Raw genomic sequence first — 21237 nt, 5'->3', positions numbered from 1 at the left:
ACAAAAAGTTGTTGTGTCTTTCTAAAGTGTTGTGTTCTGTTAATGTAGTACATTAGCGCCCTCCTAACGTCTAATGTATGAAGCATTCTTTCTGCTACCGTTTGTGGGTTTTGGAAGAATGCAGGCAGGTCAATAGTTTGGTTGATATGAAACTGTGACACCACCTTAGGAAGGAATTTGGGGTTAGTGCGGAGCACTACCCTGTTAGAATGTATTTGGATGAATGGCTCTTGGATTGTGAGCGCTTGCAGCTCACTAACACGTCTGAGCGATGTGATAGCAATGAGAAAAGCCACTTTCCACGTTAGAAACTGAATTTTGCAGGAGTGCAGTGGCTCAAAAGGTGGGCCCATCAGCCTAGTGAGGACCACATTGAGGTTCCACACTGGAGCTGGTGGTGTTCTTGGAGGAATGACTCGCTTCAGTCCCTCTAGGAAGGCTTTAATGGCAGGCACCCTGAAAACAGAGAGGTGCTGCCTATTCTGGAGATAAGCCGCTATGGCGGATAAATGTATCCGAATGGAAGCGTACGCTAGATTGCTTTTGTAAAGATGTAACAAATAGCAGATGATGTTAGGAATGGATGCATCTAGCGGGTTGATATTGTTGTCTGTACAGTAAATGACAAACCGCTTCCATTTTGCAGCATAGCAAGCTCTGGTCGTGGGCTTACTTGCCTCCCGGATGATGTCCATGCATTCAGGAGGCAGGTTGAGGTAGCCAAATTCTAAGACTTCAGGAGCCAGATCGCCAGATTGAGCTGTTGCGAATCTGGATGCTGAATGTCGCCATGGTTCTGCGTCAAGAGCCTGGATGTGAGATGCAGCCTTTGATGCGGTACCACGGAAAGTTCTAGAAACGTGGTGTACCATGGTTGGCGTGCCCATGTTGGAGCAACCAGGATAAGAGTCATCGAGTGTTGCTTTAGCTTTCTTGCCACCAGCGGAATGAGGCGCGCTGGGGGAAAAGCGTACGCAAATTTGCCTGACCAGTTCATCCATATCGCATTCCTCTGCGATTGTGGGTGAGGGAACCTGGCGGCAAAGCTTTGGCATTTTGCGTTTTCCCTTGTGGCAAACAGGTCTATCTCTGGATGACCCCACTGCTGGAAGTACGGGTGGAGTACTGATGGATGTATCTCCCACTTGTGCATTTGATGGCTGTATCAGCAGATCCGCCATCTGATTGTCCTTGCCTGGGAGGTGTTCCGCCATGAGGAAAATGTTCCTCTGAATGGCCCACTTCCACATGCTCTGAGCCAGATGAGACAGCTGTGGTGAGTGAGTACCTCCCTGCTTTTGGATGTAGTACATGGCTGTCATGTTGTCCGTCCGGATCAACACGACTTTGTTGCACAAATGTACTTTGAAGGACTTTATCGCCATGAAGATTGCCATGAATTCCAGGTAGTTGATGTGCAACTTCTGTTGCTGGGTGGACCACAGTCCCTGCACAGTGTAGTGGAGCACATGAGCTCCCCACCCTTGGAGAGATGCGTCCGTTGTTAGGATAATCTGTGGCACTGGCTCTTGGAACGGTCGTCCCTTGCAAAGGTTGTGTGGATTCCACCAATGCAGCGAGGTGTATGCCTGACCGGTCACCAACACTAGGTCTGTCAGTTGTCCCCGAGCCTGTGTCCACTGATTTGCCAAGCATTCTTGGAGCGGACGCATGTGCAACCTCGCGTGCGGGACTATGAAGATGCAGGAGGCCATCATGCCTATCAACTGCATGAACAGTCTCGCTGGCAGGGAGTGTTGCGGTCTGAACCTCTGGATTAGCGACTGAATGCTGTTGATTCTGACTGGGTTTGGCTGAGCCATAGCAGTCAGGGTGTTTATTGTCGCGCCCAGATACTGCCGCACATGGGCTGGTTGAAGGTGCGACTTTGGGTAGTTTAGCGAGAACCTCAGACTGTGAAGGAGTTGAATAGTGTGGGACATGTGTGCGGCGCACTGTTGTTCGGACTTTGCTTGAACAAGCCAGTCGTCTAGGTACGGGTAGACATGTATGTTCTGTCTCCTGAGGTGCGCCGCCACTGTCGCCAGACACTTTGTAAACACTCTGGGGGCAGTAGTCACCCCGAAGGGTAGGACTTTGAATTGATAGTGCCTGTTTTGAATGGTGAACCTGAGGTATTTTCTGTGGGATGGGTGGAGTGGGATGTGGAAATAAGCATCCTTGAGGTCCAAGGTTGCTAGGAAGTCCCCTTGATTTAGCAGGGGAAGAATTTGTTGCAGTGTCAGCATGTGAAAGTGTTCCGACAGTATGTACATGTTGAGGGGGCGTAGATCCAGAATAGGTCTGAGGGATCCGTCCTTTTTTGGGATGAGGAAGTACAGGGAATAGACTCCTGTGCCTTCCTCTTCCACTGGTACGAGCTAGATTGCGCCTTTTTGCAGCATCACCAAGACTTCCTGCTGCAATAAGTGCAAGTGCTCTGCCGACATAGGACGGTGTCTTGGGGGAATGTTGGGAGGAGTGGATGTTAACTCCAAACAATAACCGTACTGGATAAATTTTCTCACCCACCTGTCTGTGGTGATGGACGTCCAGACTGGCAGGAACTGCTGGAGTCTCCCCCCGACAGGTGTTGGATGGTCGGGGGGCAGTGACAGAGTGTAGGAGAGTAGGGTCTGCAATCCTATGATCACCCAGATTTTTGCTTTTTGCTGCACTGGTTTACGACTTTCCCTGGCTGTGGGCCTGCTAATCAGACCCACAGCCTAGCTGTTCTCTCTATCCAAATTGTACTCAGGTACTGAATTGGCACTGGGCCCTCTCCAAGTCCCTGTACCCAGGGCTGAGGTGCACCCAGAAGTCTCCCAGGGGCTGAAGCATGTATTGTGCCACCCCTGGACTGACTAACTAAACTGACACAACTGGCTGCACGACAGCTGGGGCAAGGTGGTGTACTCACCCTTTGCTTTAGATATAGTATACCTATATCTAACCCTAAAATGGACACACAGATCTCCTATCAGTCACTCCTATGGCAGGCCTTAACAATCCTGAAGGCAGAGTGCTTGGAATCGTGTGAGATGGTGCTCTGGCATGAGCTGAGCCTGTCTGCGGCTTTCGGGATCTATCCCTTAGCCGTTTCCATGATATCGCATACCATATACTCTTAAGTGCATTATAATCCTCGCGGTTATATGCCAACTCTGGTATCGCTTTATCAAAACATGTCGAGTAAGGTGTCATACGAATTGGAATACTAACCCCTCGCCAATTCTGGCGACGGGGTTAGCATTCCACCCTTCTAGAGGGACACGACATGTATGTAACCCCTAACCCCGGTTAAAGTCCAACAGAGCCTCAGCTCCACAAAATGGATGCTGCCACCGAGACACAAGTCTGCCCTCCTGCTGCTGGGAGTCCTCCCAGAGCAGGAGATAAGGACAAAGGGTTTCCTGCCAGGGGCGGTGCCAGCACCGTCCCAGACAGGATTTTGTGTATCCTAGGTAGGCAGGGCTTCAGAGGAAGGGGACTGCAAGTGGCACCCCGGTGCTCACTATGCATAGGCCGGCTTGAACCAGTTCCAGGGACACTCCAGACCCTGAGCTGGGGGAAAAGCCCGCCAAGGAAGTGGGTGTAACCACCCCCTCCTGGTCCCACCCATAGGGCAGGACTTAGTCGCATGCCAGCCCCCTTTTCCCAGATAAAGGTAGGAGCAGGCCCCCTTCCAAATTAGATCATCTTTGGAATCAAGATACGACTTTCTGCGAAAGGACTTCAAGATTTCCTTCTTCAAGATTCTCCCTTGTGACTAAGGAGTAGTCACCCTGCATCCGCAGGCACCATCGCAAGAACACTGCGGTCTGCTGTAAGTCCTTCCTCCGGAATCCGACTGCCCAGCTCGACAAGACCCGGCTTCCCTGGCACCTCCGACCTCTACAGCCAAGCTGAGAACCGTGAGTGCGACGAGACCTCAAGGGACCGACCATTGCCAAGACTGCACGACTTCTGCACAGCAAGCCCGCCGAGTAATTTCCTGGCGAGTGCTTTGGGGTCCGAGAAGCCCCGACCCTGAGCAGCTCCAGCACCGAAGAGCAGCCCCCCAGCATCTCCACGATCGGCGTGGGGCCCTTCTGCTTTTTGCTGCTCACCGCGTTGTTTGGCTACTTAGCCCGCTGGCTTGTGGCCTTCTGAACGACGCCCGACGACATCACTGCTGCTAGTCTGGTTGCTCCAGACTGGCTCTTGCTCCCTTCCAGAAGAGGAGCACCCCGGACCCTCCTGGTCCACTCAAGACGCCATTTTGAGTCCACCGCGTGGGCTTGAATTAGCCAAGGCTTTGTTGCCCAATCCTGGGTACTTCGACGCCGACAGCTTCATCCATCGTGGGACAGCTCGCCTCTCCATCCTGGTCGCCGACAACGCCTCCTGGTCCGTGAGATCTGCAGAGCACAGCGTCGCCCACTCACCTAGTCGAGGTGACTACCATCCGGTGCCCTCCTGATGCCCACTGACTACTGGCTAGTAGTCACGAACTTGGTCCCCTCTGCTTTCAGGCGTCATCCATCTTCCAGATCCAGGCTTGGATCACTTCGAACTATCTTCACTGGTCGCCTGCCAGCATCTTTCTTCCAGGCTCCTGGTCCGGCAACGAGGATTCCCGACGTCTTTTGAGACCTATGCAGCTGCAGCCCCTGGGCTAGGTAACTTCGGCATTTCGGTGCCCCAGCATAGCCTCACTATCCAAGGGTCAGGATCCACTGTCGTTTTCTCCCTACCAGGTCGGGTTCGCCCGTGAACACTAACTTTAGCGTTACTAGCTTCCATAGACTTTGTCCCGCATCCCACGTGAGAGTGCACACTCTGCACCCGAGTCCCCTAGGCCTCCTAGAAGTAATCTAACGATTCCATAGTCAAGTCCTAGCGATTCCAAAGCCTATTAGTACTGTACTTACCTGCTAGTAATTTCGCATTCCACTTTTAGAGTATATGGTTTTTCGTGCCCCTCGGGCATTTGTGTATACCGTGCTAACTTAAGTATTTTCGTAAGAGTTTTGTTGTGTGCCTAGCACCCTGTCCTCATAAAGAGTACAGGGTTGTTGTGATTCTAATAAATACATTGTTTATTTTCATAACACTTGTGTGGTGTCCTTTCACTGGGTGTTCAAGGGGTAATGTGATGGTAAAACAGCTGGCTTAACACGCCCTCTAGAGTCTTAGACTTAGACTGCTCGTATCCATGCTACTAGGATAGCTGGTCTATAAGGTTGACTTACAACCAATCATCAATAAGGGTTGTTTGGACTGATATATAGTGATCACTAGAATAGTGAACACTGCACATCAGGCCAACTTCTCACATTGGTGGCAGCGGTGGGATTTGAGCTTGCTGTTTTACCACACATATCCTAAGAATATCTTGTGAAAGATCACATAAGTACTAAAGGTACATATAACTTAGCTTAGAATACTCTGAGTTCTACTGAACCAGCTGTTGTAGCTCCTAGGGCCTAGCACACCCTAAACTACAACTCTAGCAAGGGATCAGTAGGCAAACATATAGTGTAGGTAAGTGCACCACTTACACCTCACTAGAAAAGCATGTCTAACCATGGAGAGTCCACTGAGACTCCCCTGGTAAGTGTTGACCCTCCACAGGTCACTTCCAGATATGCAGCTCTCAGTTTCCAGGAGATGAGACAAGTCTGTACCTCCAGGAAACTGAAGCAGGGGTCTAACCCCACCATTCCCTTTCTGATAGGTCTCTTAGAGACATATGATGCCAGAAAGATTTCTCGGTTACATGAGAACATGCCAGCCTTAGAGGGAACCTCTGGGGATCCAGACCTCCCCAACACTGCTACTGCAGTTGGGGAGGAGGAGGATCAGGAGGAACTCTCTGGGGATGAGGTAGACAAAGGTCTTGAGGTAGTCAGGAGGCTAACCAGGGCCAACTTAGACTTACTTGGGCTAGGATCTGGGGGACCCCCAGTACTAACCCGAAGTGGGCCTAACCTTGGAGTTAGGAGAGATAGATCTCTTTCTAGGGACTCCAATAGATCTCTGCACTCTAATGCCTCTTCCCAGAGGAGGAGGAACTCTCCACAGAGGAGAGTGACTTCCCCTCAGAGAATAGAGCATGAAGCTAGGATGAGACAGGCTGCTCTGAGGATTGAAAGGGAAGAACTTGCCCTGGCCAAAGAAAAGCTTGCCTTTGCTAGAGAGCAGCAGATGAGTGGGCTAGCTCCCACTGGTGGCAGCAATCTCCCAAGAGATAGAGAGAAGGGTTTAGATACTAAACACCTGACTAAAATAGTGCCCCCCTTTAAGCAAGGGGATGATATCCAGAAATGGATGGCTGCTTTGGAGAGGGCCTGCACTGTGCAGTGCATTCCCCGAAGTCAGTGGGCAGCTATACTGTGGCTCTCCTTTGATGGTAAAGGTAGAGATAAGCTCCTCACTACAAGAGTGGAGGATGCTAATGATTACCAGGTCCTGAAAAATGCACTGGTTGATGGGTTTGGTTTAATCACTGAGCAGTACAGGTTGCTGTTCAGAGACACCCAGAAAACTCAGTCTCAGGACTGGTCTGACTTTGTGGATTGTGCCACTAAGGCTCTGGAGGGCTGGTTGCTGGGTAGCAAGGTTACAGATTACACAGGATTGTATAATCTTATGATGAGAGAACACATTTTAAATAATTGTCAGAACCAGTTGTTGCACCAGCACCTTGTTGATTCAGATCTGACCTCTCCCCAAGAATTGGGAAAGAGGGCAGACAAATGGGTCAGGACAAGGATCAACCAGAACCAGAGACAGGGTGGTCAGAAGAAAGCAGACCAGAAGGGTAATGTTAAGAGTGAACAAAATGACCAGAAGTCTTCACCAGGTCCCCAACAAACCAAAGATGGTGGGGGTCAGGCTTCCCAGAAGAAGAAGACTCAAGAAGGCCAGTCAAAGAGGTGGTGCCAGTACTGCAAAAGTAAGTCTCACTGGTTTAGTGAGTGCACCAAAAGAGGAGGACAAACTCCTGCCACTACAGCCCCTAAGGCAACTGCACCCCCTAGTACAGTCAGTAGTGGTAGTGTACCTCCCAAGGCATTAGTTGGGTTAACCTTGGGAACTGAGCGGTCTGACAACTTAGTTGGCACACTCACTCAGGTTGTCCTTGTCTGTACAGGGGATATGGATATATCCCCTGACATAAGTCCCAATACTTTGGGCAAATACAGGCAGACACCTTTGATTAATGGCAAGATGGCTCAGGCCTACAGGGACACTTGTGCCAGTGTCACCATGGTGACACCTAACTTTGTGGACCCTGGACAGATCATGCCAGGTACTGATTTCCTGGTGACCAATGCCAGCAACGTCACTACTAGTCATAGTGTGGTGATTGTGGCTTTCTCCTGGGGTGGAGTGAAGGGACAAAAGAAAGTTGTAGTCAGTTCAGACCTCCCAGTTGATTGTTTGTTGGGCAATGATTTGGAGTCATCACTATGGTCAGAAGTGGAGCAGAGGACTCACATGGAAATGTTAGGCTTGCCAGCACATGTGCTTGCTGTGACTAGGTCACAGGCCAGAAGATGCCCCACTGAACAGGTGCTGGATCCTGAAATTATGGACCAGACACCTTCCAAGAAGAAGAGCAGTAAGGGTAAGGCTTTGCCTTCCCCCTTGCCCCAGGTTGAGGATCAAGTCTCTGAGGAGGCTGATCTGAGAGAGCTGAGGGAAACTGAGCCTAAAGAGCTTGAACTTGATCAAGTTGAGTTTCTGGGATCAGGGGGACCCTCCAGAGCAGACCTGGGGAAGGCACAGTTAGACTGCCCTTCCCTTGAACCCCTCAGACAGCAGCTGCTGCTGAGGCTGCAGGGAATGCCACAGGTGCCCACAGGGTATACTGGGAAGATGGACTCCTGTACTCTGAGTCAAGAGAACCCAAGCCTGGTGCAACCAGGAGGCTGGTCATCCCCTTGTCTCAGAGGGGTTTCCTTCTCACCTTGGCCCATGAGATTCCCCTTGCAGGTCATTTAGGTCAGACAAAGACGTGGGACAGGCTTGTCTCACACTTTCACTGGCCCCACATGAATGAGAATACCAAGGAGTTTTGTCGCTCCTGTGTCACTTGCCAAGCCAGTGGCAAGTCAGGTGGCACAACAAAGGCCCCCCTCATACCACTACCTGTGGTGGGGGTTCCCTTTGAAAGAGTGGGGATTGACATTGTTGGTCCAATGGAACCCCAGACAGCATCAGGGCACATGTTTATACTGGTGGTAGTGGATCATGCCACCAGGTATCCTGAAGCTATTCCACTTAGGACCACTACAGCACCTGTAGTGGCAAGGGCCCTAGTTGGAGTGTTCTCCAGAGTGGGCTTCCCTAAGGAGGTTGTTTCTGACAGAGGTACAAACTTCATGTCAGGATATCTGACTGCAATGTGGAAGGAGTGTGGTGTGAACTACAAGTTCACCACACCCTACCACCCACAATGCAATGGGCTTGTTGAGAGATTCAACAGGACCCTCAAAGGGATGATTCATGGGCTACCTGAAACTCTTAGGAGAAGATGGGATGTCCTGATCCCCTGCCTCTTGTTTGCTTACAGAGAGGTCCCACAGAAGGGGGTTGGCTACAGCCCTTTTGAGCTTCCGTATGGGCATCCTGTGAGAGGACCCCTGTGTTTGGTGAAGGAAGGATGGGAGAGACCTCTCAAAAAGCCTGCAACCAACATAGTGGACTATGTACTTGGTCTCCGCTCCAGGATGGCTGAGTATATGGAAAAGGCATCTAAAAACCTTGAGGCCAGCCAAGAACTCCAAAAAGCTTGGCATGACCAAAAGGCTGTCCTGACTGTGTACCAGCCAGGACAGAAGGTGTGGGTGCTGGAGCCAGTGGCCCCAGCAGCTCTGAAAGACAAATGGTCTGGGCCCCACACCATCATTGAGCAAAAGGGAGAGGTTACCTACTTGGTGGACCTTGGAACTCCCAGGAGCCCTCTCAGAGTGCTCCATGTCAACAGGCTCAAAGCATATGTCGACAGGAAGGACATGAGCTTGCTCATGGCCACAGATGAGGGACAGGAGGAAGAGAGTAACCCTCTCCCAGACCTGCTCACTCAGAATCCTGATGATGGATCAGTAGATGGTGTTGTCTTTTGTGGCAGCCTCACTGAACATCAGCAACAGGATTGCAGGCAAGTTCTGCAATCCTTCAGGCATATGTTCTCTCTGACACCCAGCCAAACTGATTGGTGTACCCATGATGTTGACACTGGAGACAGTCTGCCTGTCAAGAGTAAAATCTACAGACAGCCTGATCATGTTAGAGACTGCATCAAAACTGAAGTGCAGAAAATGTTGGAGCTGGGAGTCATTGAGCCCTCAGATAGCCCATGGGCTAGCCCAGTAGTTCTAGTGCCAAAGCCTCACACCCAGGGTGGTAAGAAAGAGATGAGGTTTTGCGTAGACTACAGAGGCCTCAATGCAGTCACTAAGACTGATGCCCACCCAATACCAAGAGCAGATGAACTTATAGATAAATTGGCTTCTGCCAACTTCTTAAGTACATTTGATTTGACAGCTGGGTATTGGCAAATCAGGTTAGCTGAGCAGGCCAAACCCAAGACAGCATTTTCTACCCCTGGTGGGCATTATCAGTTTGTGGTAATGCCCTTTGGTCTGAAAAATGCACCTGCCACCTTCCAAAGGTTGGTGAATCAAGTCCTCACTGGGCTGGATGACTTCTGTGCAGCATATCTTGACGATATTGCGGTCTTTAGCTCCACCTGGGAGGATCACCTGGTCCACCTGAGGAAAGTGTTAGAGGCTCTGCAAAAGGCAGGCCTCACTATCAAGGCCACAAAGTGCCAGATAGGGCAGACACAGGTTGTGTACCTGGGCCACCTTGTAGGTGGAGGCCAGGTTCAGCCATTGGAGAGTAAAATACAGGCCATCAAGGACTGGGCTCCTCCAATCACCCAGACTCAGGTTCGAGCTTTCTTGGGCCTGACTGGTTACTACAGAAAGTTTGTCAGAAATTATGGGTCCATAGTGACCCCCCTTAATGACCTGACAAGCAAAAAGATGCCAAAGAAAGTTCAGTGGACAGCAAGCTGTCAGAAAGCATTCAATGACCTAAAGCAGGCCATGTGCACAGCACCTATCCTTAAGAGTCCAGATTACTCCAAGCCATTCATTGTCCAAACAGATGCTTCTGAGTTGGGTGTGGGAGCTGTTCTGTCTCAACTGAATTTTGATGGTAATGATCAGCCTATTGCTTTCATTAGTAGGAGGCTGACCCCCAGAGAGAAAAATTGGTCAGCTATTGAGAGGGAGGCCTTTGCTCTGGTTTGGGCCCTGAAGAAGCTGAGGGCCTACTTGTTTGGCACTCACTTCACCATTCAGACCGACCATAAGCCCCTCTTGTGGCTAAATCAGATGAAGGGTGAAAACCCCAAACTGCTTAGGTGGTCCATTTCCCTACAGGGGATGGATTTTACAGTGGAGCATAGACCTGGTACTGATCACAGCAATGCTGATGGGCTCTCCAGGTATTTCCACTTAGAGCAAGAAGACTCACCTGGTCAAGGTTAGTTTATTGTCCCAAAGTTTGGGGGGGGGGGTCATGTAGGAGAGTAGGGTCTGCAATCCTATGATCACCCAGATTTTTGCTTTTTGCTGCACTGGTTTAAGACTTTCCCTGGCTGTGGGCCTGCTAATCAGACCCACAGCCTAGCTGTTCTCTCTATCCAAATTGTACTCAGGTACTGAATTGGCACTGTGCCCTCTCCAAGTCCCTGTACCCAGGGCTGAGGTGCACCCAGAAGTCTCCCAGGGGCTGAAGCATGTATTGTGCCACCCCTGGACTGACTAACTAAACTGACACAACTGGCTGCATGACAGCTGGGGCAAGGTGGTGTACTCACCCTTTGCTTTAGATATAGTATACCTATATCTAACCCTAAAATGGACACACAGATCTCCTATCAGTCACTCCTATGGCAGGCCTTAACAATCCTGAAGGCAGAGTGCTTGGAATCGTGTGAGATGGTGCTCTGGCATGAGCTGAGCCTGTCTGCGGCTTTCGGGATCTATCCCTTAGCCGTTTCCATGATATCGCATACCATATACTCTTAAGTGCATTATAATCCTCGCGGTTATATGCCAACTCTGGTATCGCTTTATCAAAACATGTCGAGTAAGGTGTTATACGAATTGGAATACTAACCCCTCGCCAATTCTGGCGACGGGGTTAGCATTCCACCCTTCTAGAGGGACACGACATGTATGTAACCCCTAACCCCGGTTAAAGTCCAACAGAGCCTCAGCTCCACAAAATGGATGCTGCCACCGAGACACAAGTCTGCCCTCCTGCTGCTGGGAGTCCTCCCAAAACAGGAGATAAGGACAAAGGGTTTCCTGCCAGGGGCGGTGCCAGCACCGTCCCAGACAGGATTTTGTGTATCCTAGGTAGGCAGGGCTTCAGAGGAAGGTGACTGCAAGTGGCACCCCGGTGCTCACTATGCATAGGCCGGCTTGAACCAGTTCCAGGGACACTCCAGACCCTGAGCTGGGGAAAAGCCCGCCAAGGAAGTGGGTGTAACCACCCCCCCTCCTGGTCCCACCCATAGGGCAGGACTTAGTCGCGTGCCAGCCCCCTTTTCCCAGATAAAGGTAGGAGCAGGCCCCCTTCCAAATTAGATCATCTTTGGAATCAAGATACGACTTTCTGCGAAAGGACTTCAAGATTTCCTTCTTCAAGATTCTCCCTTGTGACTAAGGAGTAGTCACCCTGCATCCGTAGGCACCATCGCAAGAACACTGCGGTCTGCTGTAAGTCCTTCCTCCGGAATCCGACTGCCCAGCTCGACAAGACCCGGCTTCCCTGGCACCTCCGACCTCTACTCACCTCTACAGCCAAGCTGAGAACCGTGAGTGCGACGAGACCAAGGGACCGACCATTGCCAAGACTGCACGACTTCTGCACAGCAAGCCCGCCGAGTAATTTCCTGGAGAGTGCTTTGGGGTCCGAGAAGCCCCGACCCTGAGCAGCTCCAGCACCGAAGAGCAGCCCCCCAGCATCTCCACGATCGGCGTGGGGCCCTTCTGCTTTTTGCTGCTCACCGCGTTGTTTGGCTACTAGCCCGCTGGCTTGTGGCCTTCTGAACGACGCCCGACGACATCACTGCTGCTAGTCTGGTTGCTCCAGACTGGCTCTTGCTCCCTTCCAGAAGAGGAGCACCCCGGACCCTCCTGGTCCACTCAAGACGCCATTTTGAGTCCACCGCGTGGGCTTGAATTAGCCAAGGCTTTGTTGCCCAATCCTGGGTACTTCGACGCCGACAGCTTCATCCATCGTGGGACAGCTCGCCTCTCCATCCTGGTCGCCGACAACGCCTCCTGGTCCGTGAGATCTGCAGAGCACAGCGTCGCCCACTCACCTAGTCGAGGTGACTACCATCCGGTGCCCTCCTGGTGCCCACTGACTACTGGCTAGTAGTCACGAACTTGGTCCCCTCTGCTTTCAGGTGTCATCCATCTTCCAGATCCAGGCTTGGATCACTTCGAACTATCTTCACTGGTCACCTGCCAGCATCTTTCTTCCAGGCTCCTGGTCCGGCAACGAGGATTCCCGACGTCTTTTGAGACCTATGCAGCTGCAGCCCCTGGGCTAGGTAACTTCGGCATTTCGGTGCCCCAGCATAGCCTCACTATCCAAGGGTCAGGATCCACTGTCGTTTTCTCCCTACCAGGTCGGGTTCGCCCGTGAACTCTAACTTTAGCGTCACTAGCTTCCATAGACTTTGTCCCGCATCCCGCGTGAGCGTGCACACTCTGCACCCGAGTCCCCTAGGCCTCCTAGAAGTAATCTAGCGATTCCAAAGCCCATTAGTACTGTACTTACCTGCTAGTAATTTCGCATTCCACTTTTAGAGTATATGGTTCTTCGTGCCCCTCGGGCATTTGTGTATACCGTGCTAACTTAAGTATTTTCGTAAGAGTTTTGTTGTGTGCCTAGCACCCTGTCCTCATAAAGAGTACAGGGTTGTTGTGATTCTAATAAATACATTGTTTATTTTCATAACACGTGTGGTGTCCTTTCACTGGGTGTTCAAGGGGTAATGTGATGGTAAAACAGCTGGCTTAACACGCCCTCTAGAGTCTTAGCCTTAGACTGCTCGTATCCATGCTACTAGGATAGCTGGTCTATAAGGTTGACTTACAACCAATCATCAATAAGGGTTGTTTGGACTGATATATAGTGATCACTAGAATAGTGAACACTGCACATCAGGCCAACTTCTCACATACACAGAGAGTCACTGTTTATTGGCGGCAGAGGAACGGGAGTTGTTGTTCCCTCTGCCTCTGCCCATGGCACTGTTACCTCTGTAACCCCCTCTACCCTGCTTGGGGTACGAGGATTGTGCACCACCCTTTGTGAATTGTGTTTGTTGACACAAGTGTCCTCTGGTAACACCACGTGCTCCTGAGCGACGAAAAGTGCTTCCCCTGAATTGTTGTGACTGAAGCGCCCCCATGGACTTAGCAGTCTCGTTGTCTTTTTTAATCTTTTCAAGGGTGGTGTCTACATCTGGACCAAACAGTCTGTCAGGATTGATGGGCTGGTTGAGTATTGTAGTTTGAATGTCAGGCTTAAATCCAGATATACGAAGCCAAGCTTGTCGCCTTAACATGACGCTAGTGTTAATTCCCCTAGCCGCTGTATCTGCCACATCAAGTGCACACTTTATTGCAGCGTTTGAGATAAGCTTTCCCTCTTGTATGAGCATTTCGGCTGCTTCCTTAAACTCATCAGGTAGGTGTTGAAGGAGCTGTTCTAGGGTGTCGTAATGCGCCCTATCGTATCGTGCCAATAGTGCCTGTGTGTTTGCTATACGCCATACATTGGCAGCCTGCGCAGCCACCCTTTTGCCGGATGCCTCAAGCACTTTCGACTCCTTGTCAGGGGTAGGAGCTTCACCCGTAGTTTGGGAATTAGCCCTTTTGCGGGCATTGGCGACCACCAACGAGTCCAGAGGCAACTGTCCTCGAATATATGCAGGATCTCCAGGTGCTGGCCTGTATTTTTTCTCGATACGTGGGTTCACCACTCTTGCCCTGGTAGGTTCCTTAAAGATCTCTGGGGCATGTTTAAGGACACCTTTGAGCATAGGAAGTATTTTAACTGTTCTTTCTGAGACAGAGAAAGTGTCAAACAAAAAAATCTTCCTCCACCGGGTCAGCATGCATGTCCACATCATGATTTGCTGCTGCCCGTTCTATTAAAGCATTAAATGCTGCAGAATCCTCTGTTGGAGATGTACGTGCCCCAAAACCCTGTGGATCTTGTACCACCTGATGTCCACCTTGGTCCCCAGTGTCGTCATATGAGTCCTGCTGAACATTAGGGTGATTGTCACTGGGAAATTGTATTGGTTATCTTGTTCATCATCCTCTCCTCCTGATTGGTTGGGGGAAGGTGATGGACTCCTTTTTGGTGGTGGCAGAATAGGCTCAATAAGGGCAGGAATGTCCTGTGCTGGCCTCTTCTTTTTTAGTGGAATAACATAGGATTCCAGCGGTTGGGAAGTGATTTTCCGTTTGTAGAGGGTCAGTTTCCCTGTTTGGGCATCGATGTAATGCTCAGATTGGTCTTCTGAGGCTTGATGTTGATCCGAGCGGGATCCGAAGTTTTCGGCACCGATCTTGGTGCAAACGCTTTCGGTGCCACCTTAGGGGGCAGAGTGTAAAGAAGCTTGGTCGAGGTCTTCGGAGGTGTGTCCACCGATTTCGGAGCCGACGGCGTAGAAGCCGTTGACGACAAAGTCTTCTCCCGAATACGTTTCAGGGAGTCGGTGACCTGCTTTGTGAAGGAGGCAGAGGGTTTTGTAACCGACGGCCGATGTTCGGTGGCGTCGGAGTCCCTTGGTGTCGACGGGATTTGCGTCGACGAATCTTCGGCTGCAATGTGTCGCGGCTCCGTTGTAGGCTTTGGCGCCGACGCTGCAGATCCGGCATCCTTGTGCCGATGCGTAGTGCCTGCGGCCTTAGGGTCGTGGCTTTTAGTCGATTTTGGTTCGACTGAGCGTTTACTTGATGGCGCCGTAGGAGCGTCCGAAGGCGTGTCAACAGTCTTAGATGTCCGTGCCGGAGCAACAGTGGTCGTCACTTGGACGGCCTTCTTAGAGGATGGGTCCTTGTGCACCTTTTGCGGCGCTGTCGACTCGACAGCCTTCTTCGACTTCGGTGGGCCGGAGGGCGACGGAGTCGATGAAGGAGCAGGCTTCGATACTTTATGTTGGACGTCGGCCATTTTAGGTGTTGTCGAATCTGTAGGTTTCGGTTTCGATTTTGGCTGTACGTCGGCCATCTTTGGTGCAGTCTAATCCGAAGGTTTCGGTTTCGATACGTGCAATGGCGGCTCCGCTTGAGTGTCCGTGGCCGGGCTAGAAGGCGGGGCCGGGGATAGCGGTGCAGGGTCGTGGGTAAGGCCGAGTGGCGATCCCGTGACCTGAGCGTGAGTAATGTAGACTTCGGGGCATAGCTCTTCCTCTGAGCTATCTTCCGCGGCCCCATAAACTTCTTCGTCGTCCCCTACCTCCTTGACGTATTCAAGGTCTTGGCCCTGTCCTTGGACGTGTTCCTCTGGATCGGCCTGGACCTCCGTCGACGGTGGTGAAATCTGGAGATGATGGCTACCGCCTTTTTCCGCGGGGTCGTCGAATATGTTGTCGGGTGCCGGTGCCGCTCGCTGGGCCTCGAGGCGCGCCACGCGCCGATGCTTGAGCGTCTTCTTTTTTTTTTTTTCCAGAACAAATTGAGCGTCTTCTTTGACCTGAACTTAGAGCAGGCCATGCAGTTTTCTTCGTTGTGGTCCGGTGAGAGGCATTTATTACAGACCGGATGCACATCGATATGTGGATATTTGGATCCACAGACGGGGCAGAACTTGAACGGGCTCCGCTCCATGTTAAGTTCGTCGGGTCTTGCTGCGACGAGAGGGCCTCGATGTCCGAAGAGTTACTTGACTCCGTAGATGTCCGGCTCAGAGAGTCGGACGACGCTCGAGACCGTACGCAAACAATACCGACGCAGGTAACGAAGGCCTTTTGGCCTTAAGAACAACGTTTTTCGGTTCCGACATGGAGACGTCGAAACCACATCCGAACCCAATGGCGGAAAAAAAAACAATCTGGGGATAGAGTCGATGCCCATGCGCACTGTAGTCCAGGGGAGGAGCCACCTATCTCGTGATACTTCGAAGACTCTTCCAGGACAACAATGTGCAATCATCCGGACCCAACACTAGGCGGCGATCTATGCAATAGATATGAATTTAGCAGCCCACATGCCTCGAACATAAAGTATACTTTATACTGTTTCATATATGATTGCCCATGATGTACGCACGAATTACTGGCACTTTATAACTTTGAAAGTCGGATGCGGATGCCCACAGCAACTACTTACAGCGCACAGTTCAAATGTTGTCGGTCTCATATTCGTTAAAGTTAGAACGCCTAATGTCTCTGATCAGGGAGACCAGGGGCGAAGGACAGCAGAATAAAACGAGACACGGCCTGGCGGCCGCAGGCAGTGAATAAATTAGGGGAGGAGAAATGCCTGAGGCAGAGTTCACGCTGGGGGAAGCTTGTGGGAGGGAGGCTGGTGGCTTTGATGTGCATTGTGCACGCGCTTTTTTCACGGGCACAGCATCAAATCGCCGCCGATGGTTAAGCCCCAATATCTCTCGCAAGCGCATTGACAGGCTCGACCTAAAAAAAAGGTGAGCACACTATCATCTGCATCCTCAACAAAGATGTCTGCCATCCAACGTACACCATCACCAGTGATGCTTTCAACGTTTGATGTTACTGACTCAAACGTTTCAACATTCCCTTTAGATTTGACATCTCCCTAGGACGCACACCTGTGCAGCCTTGCTCTTTGTACTGTGATTGGTACTATCTGCTGAGTCGAAATTATTCTTAAGCTCTTTCGTTAACAAGGATCACAGTTTCTACTGACTGCTCTGATTAATGTTTCAGTCTCATACTATATGGTGGTGCCTGTATATTTGTAGTGAGGCCTGTGACCTATAATCTTGCTTCTACGGCCACACGAGTGGCTAATATGTTGCAGCACTGGGTGTTATTTTGTTATTAGATGTTATTTACTATAATGTGCCTTTAGTCAATGTATACAAAATATAGTGCCCGAGTAGTTATTACTAATACAGTCGAATCTCTACACAATATATTCACTGCAAATTTCTCGTTTTTATTCACTGTTGCTAATATAATCATGATCTTTGCTTTCGTTTTGATACACATGTTCAGTGGTAGGGTACTGTACAATGATACTTGTAATATTAAATCTATATATCTCTCGTTCATGTATGTGTAGGTGAGGGGGGGAAGCCCTTAGGAAGTCTCTACCTGTTAGGTCTCTTGCAAGATTGCTTGAACATCCCAAAATGGGCTCTTCCATTTGATCAGCTAAGAGAGGGGTCCATTGGACACCAGCCAGTGTTCTCCACTCTGCAGGACTGGTTGGCATACCTTCCCTAAGGTCTGGGGCCAAAGTCAAATCTACTAGATGGGACGAGAAATTCTTCTTAACCTGCGTCACAGACTCGCATGCAAATTACATCTTTATAACACTGATGTACATTGATGCAGAAAAGAGGCACCACAGTATTTACAGCAGATCATGTTTATTTTTTCATCACCATACTCTCAAAAAAATCTTCTTTCAAAATATCAACATTGATGAAATGAGGCTTGACTGGTTGCAGCAAATCTTGAATCAGCTTTTTTGTATTTATTCACTGTAGCCCCTAATAAGGCACTTCTATCTTTTTATACTGTTAAGGGGCATTTGGTTTGCAGATTTCACCCAAGTCTGTTGTTTATAAATGTACTTAATTTATTTTGAAAACACAATAAATGACACTTTACCAGTTACCAATGTCATTTAGGTCACATAATCTCGATTTGGTAATAGTTAACTTTGAATATTTGCAGAGATAAATTTCTTGAGAGGCTAGCACCTTTTACATTTTCAGCAGGGTTACTAGTGTGTTGCGTGTGTTAGCAAGGTTAAAACCAATCACTTGCCGCAGGTCACTTATTTTACAAAGTGATTTCTCAGGATGAGATCTGGGTCAGTCAGCTTGTCTATTATAGTATTTACCTACAAGTCCCAAGAAACAAAGTGTTGCCTGCAAAATCAGAACTGGTTGAAAATCACCTTCATAACAGCAGGCTTCATGGCTTCCACGGGTTTTAAAGTTGGCGTACTCCTTTCCTATGATATGATCAAGAAGACGTCAAGCGAGGTCATCATTATGCACCTGAAACATTTTATCATATTTCTTGCTCACAGTGTGTTGTGTAGAATGTGTCTGCATATTGATATGAGTGTGCTGCCTCTTTTGTGGCATACTACACCTACTTCCTTTCTGCCTCTTGGGAGGAGTACCCATTTCCCGTCTCCTCTGACACTGCTGCCGATTTCATGCACTTTCTTTTGTCAACAGTGGCCTGCCTGATAAGAAAAATCCATTGTAATATTTACAACAGTGTGCCTTTGAAACAACATTTGCCCAAATTGCCCCTAAAGGAAACCTTCTGACTGCTGTCTAAGAACAGTGTATGATGAACAATTAAGCAGGACTGACGTCTGTTACGATGGCAAGGAGTTAACTGGAAGGTGTATGGCATTTAGCAGTGTGAAACACCATATTCGCACTAAGTGTCTACAGATTATTGAAGAAAGAAAAAAAAATTCTGGTAAATGAAGAGGCCGCCCTCAGTGCTTTGTATGGCCTCCTTCACCCACGCTTCCCCACCACCGCTAAAAAACAGGTACCCGGACTACTTTGGTTATAAATTCAATCCATTTAAGATTTGCTGAACTCTCATCTTCCATTTAGAATTGCAGTTGCTTGTATGATGGCATCCATAAATGGCAACAAAAAAGACAGCAGCTTCAGCATGGTATACAGGCCGAGACTACTCTATCTCCAAGAATAGCAAATGCAATACCCGGTGCTAATTCCAGAGGAACAGCACTACTATAACACTTGAAACAAGTACATATCTTCTAGAGGCTGAGCAATTATCAGAGTGCGCAGCAATGTTGAATTTTCTACTACATTTTAGGGAGCTGTTCGGCATCTTGCTGCATACCGTTGAGTTTGTCCACTAATGGCCTCTTTGGAATTATCATAGTGGGCTGCTCAGATGGCGCTTGACTCACAAGTAGGGGAGTGTGATAAAGTGGCTGGTTGTAAATGTAAAGGGTGAATGCCACTTGACTTCTAATTTGTCTTCCAAGATGTTGCTAGTGGTGTGAGGATGCATAAGTGCTGCAGATGGGTAGAATGAGTTCCAGGATGGCTCCAAGCTTACAAGGGAGTCTCTGATGAAGCCATGGTGCTATGCTAGCAAACTACTTTTTGTGTTGGCACTGGCGCTGAAGAGGCACATCAGATTCTGAGCTGGAATGAGTCACAGGTTGTATTCTGCAATGAGGAGATGAAGCGGGATGTCAAAGCTGGACTTTGAGATGCACCAATGCTGCTAGGCCTGCATCTCTGGTGGGGTGTCAGGCTGCCGGGATGGATGGGTCTGCTTGAAAGCCTCCAGCTCCAGAAGTGCTTTGTTGATCCTGGTGATAGTTGGATAGGGCGAGAGATCCACTTTAAACCTGCAGCACAAAGGTTTAGAATGACATTAGTGTACACTTAGCCAGGGAAGCTGGTGTTCTTATCAGAACGATGCTAGTACTGTGCAGTTTTGACTGGTTGCAGTGCCAACTAGAGTGTGGTTTACAAATGCTTGTGCCTGCTCTTCATATTGCCAGCAGGTGTTGGCTCCTCAGTGTAAGAGGTTTGCATTAGAGAACAGTCTCATCAGGGCAAGCAGCTCACTGACCAGAAACGCCATCTCCTTACAACGATGACCATTGCCAGTTCCCTAGCTACCCCTCAGAGTGCGTGTCTCACACTACCAACTAATACTAGCTGCTCCTCCCTCTGCCAAGTGGTGCAAAACCCTCACTGCCCGCTGTCTACGCACAAGCGGCAGCTCCTTATTTTGTTCAGAAGAGCTAGAACTTCACATTACACAGCAATGATGGCTCCCCTATGGCTGCTTAGCAGTGCCAGCCCCTCACAATGCTCATCAGTGGCTGCTTCTTATATTGACCCACAACGCCCTTTCCTCTTGATGTCTACTACTGCTAGCTGCTCCAACCCTGAGCTCAACACAGACCTCTCACAGATTCGATCATGCCACATTCATAAACTCTTCAAACGCACAGACTTCCAAACACAGCCTAACAGCAGATGCTACCTACATTACTCCACTGTGCACACACTCGCCTAGGAATACCCTTACACTCTGCTTACACACAAACAAACCATCACTACACTAATACATCAAAAGGAAATAAAAGAAATTGTTTGGGTAGAGTTCACTCTCTAGAAGTTCTAGCATTTACACCTTCCCAAAAACAGACCCTTACAAATTGCCCCAGGTCAGTCGCAGAAATAACCACAATACATTGGCCCAGTTCCACATTAAAACAACCAGATTCAATTAATGTCCAGTCTGTCCGCCTCCGCCACCCCCCTTTCGACAAATTCCAAATCTTACTCATTCTCACTCTGAGCCCTTTGGCAAATCTCTACTACTTCAAGGCGATCCCTCCATATGGAACCACCCTTTCCATTCTGCACATACCCTTTGCCAGCAGCACTGATCTGCCCCTGCAAGATCCCCGCATAATGACACTAGCCTCACTATGGAACGCCTCACAAAGAAATGAGGAGTTCAAAGACAAAACTTGGTATCACAGGTCACAACATGCTAGCAATTGTACTCCTCTCCCCAGTATAAAGCCTGCAGGGTCACCATGGTCTTGAACGTTTCCACTCAACAAGAACGGAAGCTCTACTTGTGCCATTGAGCATTCCCAGCCCAGAAATACCCCAATTCGCTTGGCAGTCCCAGACAGGGCTTATAGTTAGAGAAACACCTTTTTGAAATGTAGTCTCCTGGTTGACGACTCTGCCGTGCTCCCAGTCAGGATGGCACTCGCCCACAGAGCGCTGTGCTGAAGAACATAAAACTCTTTCAAATGGACAACTCTCATGGTTGTGCCATAACTGAGGTGCACTCAGTCCCTTCTGCCACCCCCACTGGTGGATTGCCACGTCACAAATTGGCGGTGTAAAAATCCATCTAGCTAATGGCAGAATTGATGCTTG

At 49.5% G+C, this 21237-nt stretch overlaps 1 protein-coding gene across 3 annotated transcripts in view; it reads right to left on the bottom strand.

The window, feature by feature from the left end:
- Window positions 1–17659: 17659 nt before the first annotated feature.
- The window catches only part of GSTZ1 (glutathione S-transferase zeta 1), a 94100-nt gene continuing 90522 nt past the window's right edge, over window positions 17660–21237 (bottom strand). For all 3 annotated transcript variants that reach the window (XM_078659957.1, XM_078659956.1, XM_078659958.1), the window contains one exon: window positions 17660–19673. In XM_078659957.1, coding sequence (XP_078516083.1) covers window positions 19547–19673 — 127 coding nt within the window. In that variant the 3' untranslated portion in view covers window positions 17660–19546. The remainder of the gene's footprint in view (window positions 19674–21237) is intronic.

This window comes from Lissotriton helveticus, chromosome 9, assembly GCF_964261635.1.
Source record: "Lissotriton helveticus chromosome 9, aLisHel1.1, whole genome shotgun sequence".
Taxonomy (NCBI): Eukaryota; Metazoa; Chordata; class Amphibia; order Caudata; family Salamandridae; genus Lissotriton; species Lissotriton helveticus.
This window is presented reverse-complemented; position numbering and strand designations above follow the sequence as displayed.